Source organism: Cibotium barometz, chromosome 19 (genome assembly GCF_041138505.1).
Source record: "Cibotium barometz isolate CiBa-2024 chromosome 19, ASM4113850v1, whole genome shotgun sequence".
NCBI lineage: Eukaryota > Viridiplantae > Streptophyta > Polypodiopsida > Cyatheales > Cibotiaceae > Cibotium > Cibotium barometz.
In genome coordinates, this window is record NC_141064.1 from 8,872,912 (window position 1) to 8,882,125 (window position 9,214).

The window sequence follows — 9,214 nt, forward strand, 5'->3', positions numbered from 1 at the left end:
AAGCCACTAACTTTGTTTGTTCCACATCCTACACACAGAAATGTGCCTTTATTTCACGAGTATAAAGCTTATAATCTGGATATTTCTCCTCAATTATACAAAACAATTTTAAGTTTCAAACCAATTACTGTCTAGTTTGAAATATAATCTTTGTTAAATTTTATGCTTTCAATGCTACATCATGTATGGGTTTCTTATATCAAAATGAGATATGGACTTGCCATCTTGAACCACTTTTGCAACTTGATTAGTTGCAAATTATGAACACTCTCTTATTAGTCTATTGTGGAATCCTGCATAACCTGTATCTCATGAGAGATCTCCCTTATTCAACAAGAAGGAAGTCACAAGCAACACTGCAAAATACTTTCAGAGCCAACATTATCACGCTTTCAACTTCAGAGCCAACGTTTTCGTGTTTTAAAAACGCGCGATTATTCATCCACCATCAACAGCTTACAAAAAAAATCAGCTAGTATGTTACACAGCTGTCTATAGCATCTTGACACAATAAAAAATTACAAGCAAAGACTGAGCTGGGCTGATACTAAGGGAATTTCAAACTTGCTATATAACAGTCTTATGATGTACATCCAATTGTTGAAGCAGTGCGGCCTCATCTATGGCTTTATCATCTTGTTTTGCTATTTTCTCTGCATGGCTCTGTAAATGAACAGTTAGTAAAAGCACTTGATTGAACTGCACTAAATGTGTGAAGCACAAAATATCATACTGTGAGGAATCCGATAGCATGCTTGTTGCAGGATTGCACACATGCTGCTCCTGCTGTGCTATTACAATCTCAACCCATTTTGCAACTAGCTACTTTTTGAAATTGGTCAAGGGTCTGCAGCTTTAGTCAACCCATTTTGCAACTTGCTACTTTTTGAAATTGGTCAAGAGTATGTTAAAGTGGCTGCACTGCAAAAAGGTATCTGAAACTGAAGTCATATGGCATCACTTCCACTACCTCTGATACCGCTTTTCCCTGCCTGTTGGCAAGACACTGTTGCACTGACTTACCAAAAGCACTGGGTAGCTGCTCCGAAACCCAATCCATAAAAGATTCAGCGTCCTTTGCAAAATCCCTCATGTACCAATCTAGCATCTTTGGTATGACGACTTTTATGGGTGTCACTCCGACAGCTGCTTGAAGGTACTCACTTTTGGCAATCTCCAGCTCGTTCTCTACCTCTTGTGGCGTATATATGCGCACCTACAACCCACAATTTAAATGAGAATGTAAGAACAAGATCCCATATACACCTTCATGGTTCTGTTATCATGCAGGGTTCTATTAGCTTAGGGGCTTTACAAGGGTTCTATTAGCTTAGGGGCTTTACAGGCATGAACAACCCCCCCTCCCCCTCCCACGGCCTGGCCCGGCCCGGCCCGGCCTCGACACTATCTCCCACGGGATCTTATTAAAGACCCTTGTCAGATGGCATCAATGCATGGCCCGGCCCGACCTTGACAATATCTCCCACGGGATCTTAAAGACCCTTGTCAGATGGCATCAATGCATGGCATTGATCAAAATCGCGACACCTTTTTTGGGCCTTCAGATAAAGTAAACTAAGGCAAGTAAACTAGGGGTGAAAAACATAGAATATAATGGCTTGAAACCACATGGTTTCATTGCTTGAAGGTATAGTGTAGTGGTAAGATGTTACCCTTGGTGACGCAAAGTCTCGAGTTCAAATCCTTTTTTGCACATAACATCTTGCTCCAAATTTTTCTAAGTCCCAAACCCAAATTCACCCTCATCCCATGATGGAAGTAAATTATGCCAGCTTAGTAAACTACAAAGTAAACTAGGAAGATGAAATTTTCCCAGCTTTTTGTAGTTTACTCGGCATAGTTTACTGGCCCTAGTTTACTTTACCCGACAGCCCCAAAAAGGCATCGTGATTTTGATCAATGCTATCCATTGATGCCATCTGACAAGGGTCTTTAAGAGCCCGTGGGAAATAGTGCGGAGGCCAGCCCGGCCGGCCCTGCCAGTGTTGAAAAGGGGCATCATCCTCCTTGTCCATCCCCCCACTCATCCCATGGGTGGGAGATGCCCATAAAGACCCTTAAAAGCATGCGTCTAATACAGACGCTGATACTTACAGCAGGGGATGACCAGCTGCCGCAGCAAAGAGCAAAGCTCACCAAAGGCTCTGGCCATTCCAATCCATACGTGCTGCGCATCAATCCTCCCTCCGTTTCTCTCTCTCTGCTCTTCCATTCGGCCTGTAGGATAATCAACACCAGAATAATTACACATTTTTGCAGCATAAGAAAATCTTAGCATCCTCAACAAAGAATGTCAATTGCAAACTCACATTTTCGAGGTCACATGGTAGCCTTAGAATGAAATGCTCTATAGCCAGAGCACTGAGGAGATGACCTCCAACGTTAATCACTGCCTGCATATATGCAAGCAAGAGGCATGTTACTACTAAGTAGTATGCATGTACAATACTAAAAACAAAGAACCACCGTGCATACTAACTTAAGGCTTGGACAGACAAACAAAGAGAAGAAGCATCCAAACCTTGCCCATCAAGGCGACGACCTTATGTGGGCTGTTCGGGATTCCATGCTCTAAAAAAGCCTGCATAAAGATGCCATTAGCTAAGAACATAAATACAACTGAAAATTAGAGTAAAAAGGATGATTTGTCTGGACATACATGCATCATGCAAACATTGTAGATGTTGATCCAAAAGGATAACTTCTGCTGATGTGTGAGACCTCGTAGATCCACAATACGCAGCTTTTCCACTAGATTCCTGTCAGAGAGAGAAAACTGATGAGCATAAAAGATATTTTTCACCTCCGATGGGGACGGGGAGGTTGATGTGCGCTCTCTTGCGTGCATGTGTTGGGAAATCAGAATAAGGTCACAGACTAAGGATACTTACATAAGTTTCTTAAGGAAACCGGCAGATCTTGGGATCCTGCTGTAATCAAGTGAATTTGTTGTAATTTCCTGATAATACTGATAAGGGCCAATATCCCTGGGTATGGACTCCACACAGATCTTGTATGGATCAATGAACTCAATCTCCTCGGTTACATCCCTGGACGGATTGTAGCTGACACTATTTCTAGTAGTCAAGCTCCAAACACTTGATAGAGTCGAATGTGACACAGTGGACGATGTCTCACAGTCTGAAAAGGAGCCTTGCCTTGTCAATCTCAGAAAAATGCTTGACAGACACCACACCATCTCTTCAGATAGTAGATTTGGTTCCACGATCTCCCCATTGTCCAAGTGTGAACTAACCACCTGGGTTGACGTTTCCGGGATTTTCTTTGTATTGTCAGCCTGCTCAGAGAAATAAACTAAAGTGAGAACAATATTGTAAAATCAGCCTTCATGTGCCGGCACATCAGAGCCATATTAGCAACTAATTGTCTTGGGTGGAATACACGCCCATCTGCAGGACGCATCCTGGCCAACCATGAGCCTTGGATGGGAGATCTGGTCCGTCTAGGACCCCCACCCATTTAACCACACAATAGGACCAGCCTTAATAACATGTGAACCGTCCGGCCTGGAGTCGCAATTAACAAACAGAGATTTTTGCAATTGTATGAGAGTTCCATGGCATTAACAAATAGGGATATTTACCATTGTATCAGAGTTTTGTGGCCAACAAATCTTGCTGTACTTGTCTGTTGTTTTTTGCTGATTCTCTTTTTCCAAGCCAGTTACTTGATCTCCAACATTCCTATCCTGGTATGACATGATGGTCCTTGGTGTAGCAACCTCTTCGACCGAAGCTGCCCTATTATTGCAACTTTGTTGAAACACATACCCAGGACACTCCTGATGATTCGATTTCTCGTGAAAAACTGCACCAGTTGCTGCTGGCCTTCTTGGCTCCCCCCCAATACCAAACCTTCCCATGACTGAGCATTCTTCAGTTTTGTTCTCTATAACAGGCGGAAGCAGCTTCGCAATGACGGAATTTCTCTTTGCTTTGGTGCCATTTTGAAGGTGCCGAACCTGCAGTGGAAGCTTGGGACGTGGTGGCCCCTCTTTTGTAAGCACAGGCTCGGAGTTTAGGTTTGGTTCTTTCTGTTGCTTGGAAGCAGAAAGGTATACTGCTTCATTATATAGTCCTTGTCGCAATGTCACAATGCATTCTTCCAGGTTTATAACCTCCTCCTCCAGAACTGCAACTTCCGCCAAAAGCTCTTGAACCTGATGCCATATCAAACATGCTCTAATAAGAAGCTTATGGGATTGTTTTACATAATTAGCTTAATTTCTGATAAATTTTTTGGTACTTTCAAGACACAAACTGCAGAAAAAGTCATCAATCCTTGAGAACATGGTTATGGACCTTCGGAGCAAGGCCAGGGGAAAAACGTGGCAGAACGCCAAGAGTCCGCCTGAAGGCCCTTTCCAAAGCTTTGTGTGTATCAACTTCTTGCTTCAATTTCTTTTGTAAATTTAAAATCTGAAAGGGAGATAGCAAGAAATTAAAACGAAAAGTCAAGCAAGGAAGCTTCATGAGCATGAAGCTTTGAAAGGAAGGTAGCAGATATACGCCATTATTACTTACATCTTTCTCCAAAGAAAGCCGATACTCTTGACGAGCACATCGTTGGCGTGCTCTCTCTGCTGCCGTTAACACATTGACCTTCACAACTCAATCAAAAAGACAGATAAGTAAGCATACCCTCTCCTGTTGCACGTTTTCCTTCATATCAGCAAAACAACGGGTTAAAAAACCTCATCACCTTCTTCTCCACTGCATGATTCTTACTGGGCTGAAAAGATCCACGACCCCAACCTTGCATTGAAATCTTCTCCACGGTGGCATGAGTTCCACAAAGAGACCTGCTAAACAGCTGACAATTTTGCTTTTGTGACTATACATGATTTTTGCTCTCTCTCTCTCTCTCTCTCTCTCTCTCTCTCTCTCTCTCTCTCTCTCTGCAAAAAAATACACACTGATAATCAGAAGCACAAGGGTTTAAATTGGATTTATTTATTTTTAATTTTATTTGGTGGTTTGGGGGGGTGTTTTTCTTACATGATCACATTCCATAAGTTACGTGAGTTCCATACGAAGTATTTCAGATCCTGCTCATTGAAGAACGTTCCAAAAACAACTACATATTACAGAAAATGTTTAAATGAAAGCTTCTCCCTTTGACTATGCCTCAATCAAATTTTCTTTTTAGAAGATGTGCTATGGTTCTTGTCACATGAAAATTCCGTCTTGCCTCCAGATAAAAGAAGCTGCAAGTCAAGGGCATTTGCTCAAGACACTGGCATTTATATAACTCACTTGACTACACTCGGATCAAGTCAAAAACTAAAGACCGTCATCGTTCGTCTTGTGCAGGGCACAAGAGGAAGCCTGATCAACCAATTTACCCTGCGGCTCAAACTTTAACTTTGCACGTTTGCCCTTTCCCTTCCATGCAGTAATGAGTAAAGCATATCCAACTTATCTTGACATACTTCCTTCATGATTATCAGCTCCTCTTGCATTTAGATTGATGCTACACTCTCTATAAGCTTCTCCTGCATTCTCATTTTTGACTTGTAAGTGAACTGCATTCTGTATTGACTGCATTTTTGCAAAGTTTGTATTCTGCCTCTTCTTTGACTGATGAAAGGATCTTCTCTTGGAAAAGAAAAAAAAAAGTCAACTGCATTCTGATCTCCTACCAATCTCCAACCATGGCGTTTGCTTCCTTGTCCATCTCTTTCCCATTCAAGAATGAAATTTGATCCAATCTTTACCCTCTTGACCAAATTCTCCCTCAAGGATGACAGAGAGTGGATTTCTTTTTTATAGATGTACTTTTGTCTTCCATTGTCACATAGACTCCCACACTGTTCAAGGCGAGATCAATGATGATAAGCATTGAATTTTCACTGAGTAATAGAGACCAAAATCAAGTCTTTTCTCACATTTTCTCATCCCATAAAACAATGATGATTAACATTGAATTTTTACTGATTAACAGAGACCAAAATAAAGTCTTTTCTTGCATTTTGTCATCCCATAAAACAATGTTGTGTTACCACTAAGTATATGGTCACAATAAATGGCTCAAATTCAATGATCTACATCAGTTCTACCCAAGTGCATCTCGAAGCATTAGCCTGTCCTATTCAACCCTTGCTTCCTGTCACACTCAGGCCATTTTGAGTCTTACTTGGCCTGTTGAAGGTAGCCAAAATCTTTCGGATTACAAAAACTTTTGGCTTTAAGTGGATAAGAAACCCAAAGAAAACTATAAAGTTCCTTGTTATCCCCGATGTCTATCGAGGCACATTTAAAAAACAAACTATTCACTGCCAGAAACGTGGGAACATTAAGTCTGCATATCTTTTATGCTATCGTATTCACAATGCTAGACACAATTAGGGGTGGAATATACAACAGCATGGATGCTAACATATGTTCTCAACCCGTGCATTTTCAAAATCAGGAGCTATCTCATCTTTGAACTTTTCCTGTGAGGACTTCAATTGATTGCCTGATGGCAATGCATGCACAACACATCCTTTATACATGGCGGCAACCGTCCCCATAGGGATGTATAACATCTGATGAAAAACATGGTCAGCCATGAGTCAGTGAATCCCCACAATCCTTTCATCCATTCAAATGGGACTCACAGTGAAAAGTTAATATATATGATTGTGCACATCACAACCAAATATTGGTATGGTTTCCATAATGGAAGTGTTAGGCATCGTACCAAACTTGAAACTGTTGATTTTGACTATCTTTAACTTTGAGGTGGCCCAATAAAGCTGGGATAACCATAAACATATCTACTATTTATAATGTGAGAATTTCTAAGGAAAACTGTAGACTTGCAAAAGCAGGGGACCTTCTCCATAGTTAATAGTTCGTGTTGAAAAAGCAGGAGCGAAATGGCCATTACAGAGCATACCTGGTATAGACTTAGGGCACCACCTCAAGCATCAACATAACAACAGCGCCCCTGCTTCAATCGGGGCTTTTTTCATTATCCTTTCAGCATGTCCTGCAACAACATAGCAAAGTGCGTGTAAGCTTCTAAACACAGAATGAAAGCAAGGATGAATACTGGAGCAAAGTTGAGAAGAAACCTTCAAGGAGCATACAGGCCAGGCCTAGAAGAGTAGGCTTTGGTAATTCTACACTTGTAACAAACTAGTTTGGTTGAAGGAGAGAAAAGTGGGTTGGATTCAGGTGCACTCTGGTTGAAGCTATGGATTTTTGGGGAGTATGTAGAAATGGGTTCGTGGGAAGAACACAAATTTATACCCCACCCAAAAAAAAAAAAAAAAAGCACGCGCGCGCGCGCGCACAGAGCGGGGGTGGCTTGTGGGGGATTTTTGGTGGGTTGTAGGGGGCTATATTGCAGGTGGGTTGTAGGCGATCTCAAGTGGATTTTGGCGATTGCAAATGGGTTGTGAGCTCAGAAAATGAAAGGAAAATGAGGAAAGATAGGGTTTTGGGTCATAGCAAGGTGGGTTGTGGGCGCAGGAAAAATGTAAGAAAATGAGGAAAAAATAAATGGGGGTTTAGGGCGATTGTGAGGTGGGTTGTGGGCGCAGGAAAAAGTATGGAAAATGAGGAAAAATGTCACAAAATTTGCGAGAAATGCATGGAGATTCAGAAAGGTAGAGAAGGGTGAGCAGGGAACAGTAGGGGATGGAGGGGAAAATACTGTGGAGCTCAGAGAACTCTCGTCACAACGATGTTTCGGGGCAGGCGAAAGGGAAGGAAGGAGACGATCCGTTTGTGGGTAAGCTACAGAGGGGAAAAAATACCCGAATTTTCCGAAAAATAAAAGCGCAAAATCGCCATCCGGCAGCCGGCTCCCCAGAAGGCTCTGGCTGTGCCGGAAGGACGATACAGGGGCGCTCGCCTCCGTGGCGCACCACGCCTCTTCTCCAAAAAAGAGTGCCACGCGTGCAGTCCAAGCTGGCAGACCAATCATCGCCCCTTCAAAATGGGCTTCATGATGTGCGGGGCCCGCCGATCTTACTAAACAGTTTTAACCTTTTACCGTGACGTGGCGCAGGCCAGCCTGCCAGCTCGGCCACAGGTGCAGCTGCACGAAAAAGAAACACCTGAAAGCGACGCCTTTTACCGATAATCTAGCGGCTTGTCCCCTCACCGGCCACTAACTTTGTCGGCCCCCGCTAAGTTAGCGGCATATCATTCAAATGCTTTTCCTACCGTTGATCGGAGATCCCCCTAGACAAAAAATTTGAAAACCCTACTTTAAAATCCTTACATATCCTTACAAGGATTGGATCTCAAATCTGCCCTTTGCTTCCCTTTCACGAGACCTCCCAAAGAAAAACATTTTTTTCATTATGAAACAAATTTATATCCTTTTTCCCTAATTTTGCATATCTTTGAGCTAAATTATAACTAAAACGGGATAGAATTTGTGAATTTTTCCGAATTAAGAAAATATACGTCAGAGGAAAATTTAAAAACCTTGCAAGTCCTTGTATATAGTCTGCAAGTTTTCTATGAGTAGTGCCCCTTCCAACGCAAACACACCACCCCCTTCTCCTCCTCCTCAGTGCTGAAATTCGAAGCCTTCTAAGGGCATCAAAGCCTTCTAGAAAAGGCCTCTTAGAAAATAGGGGTGCAAACGAAGGCCACCATTTTGAAAATTTCTCTTAATTTTACACATAAACATATATATTTTGAACCTAGTTTATGGCCTTCAAATTTCAGCCCTTGCCCCCCCCCCTCTCCCCCTTTTTCCTTTTTTTCAAAGTTCCACATGTATGTTCTAAACTCTAGCAGCACACTTTCCATTTTACATTTAACATGTCTGGGTGAAAATAATACCCATCCCTTCCTCCTTCCCTTTCCCCTCACAAGGACAAACTTTGTTAAAAAAATGTTACGCGTGTCTTATATCATGTGATGTAGTTTCGAGCTCTTGAAACGAGGGTCTATTCTCTATTTAATACCTTTCCTTTAATCTCAAAACCAAACTATTGCCTGTCCTCTTGCCTTTTGTAAGCCTTTAAAAGAAAGGCCTACTTGAGAACTTTGATGGCCCTCCTTTTTTTTTTCCTAAGACCTAATTTTTGAAATTACTCTAAATCATGGGATTTAAAGCATTTTAAAAGTTTATTTAAATAAGATATAAATAAACATGTTAAGTGGAATTATCTTCAATTTAGATAGAATTAGACATGTTAAGTAAAATTATTTTTAATTAAGAT

The 9,214-nt window shown here is 41.7% G+C and overlaps 1 protein-coding gene across 3 annotated transcripts; it reads right to left on the reverse strand.

Annotated features, from left to right (window-relative positions):
* Window positions 1-410: 410 nt before the first annotated feature.
* Window positions 411-7,831, reverse strand: LOC147628195 (uncharacterized). Of its 3 annotated transcripts, none has more exons than XM_086813243.1 (12): window positions 7,103-7,831; window positions 6,925-7,017; window positions 4,744-4,843; window positions 4,566-4,643; window positions 4,344-4,460; window positions 3,626-4,201; window positions 2,913-3,319; window positions 2,681-2,780; window positions 2,543-2,602; window positions 2,331-2,414; window positions 2,116-2,238; window positions 411-1,216 (listed from the first exon to the last, which is right to left on the reverse strand). In XM_086813243.1, the coding sequence occupies exons 3-12, from the start codon at window positions 4,801-4,803 to the stop codon at window positions 908-910; spliced, it is 1,914 nt and encodes a 637-aa protein (XP_086669369.1). In that variant the 5' UTR covers window positions 4,804-4,843; window positions 6,925-7,017; window positions 7,103-7,831; the 3' UTR covers window positions 411-907. The 3 variants fall into 3 exon arrangements, with proteins under 3 accessions (XP_086669369.1, XP_086669370.1, XP_086669368.1); XM_086813244.1 differs by having other exon boundaries at window positions 4,744-4,846; window positions 7,103-7,791; XM_086813242.1 differs by having other exon boundaries at window positions 4,744-4,854; window positions 7,103-7,756.
* Window positions 7,832-9,214: the final 1,383 nt, after the last annotated feature.

What these genes read in the sequence shown, in the direction of transcription:
- LOC147628195 (XM_086813243.1), bottom strand. Translation starts at nt 4,803, where the DNA reads ATGCAAGGTTGGGGTCGTGGATCTTTTCAGCCCAGTAAGAATCATGCA. An exon ending in ATCATGCAGTGGAGAAGAAG is followed by an intron (nt 4,644 to 4,743) that starts GTGATGAGGTTT and finishes TGAGTTGTGAAG; the next exon opens with GTCAATGTGTTAACGGCAGC. An exon ending in ACAATGTTTGCATGATGCAT is followed by an intron (nt 2,603 to 2,680) that starts GTATGTCCAGAC and finishes ATCTTTATGCAG; the next exon opens with GCTTTTTTAGAGCATGGAAT.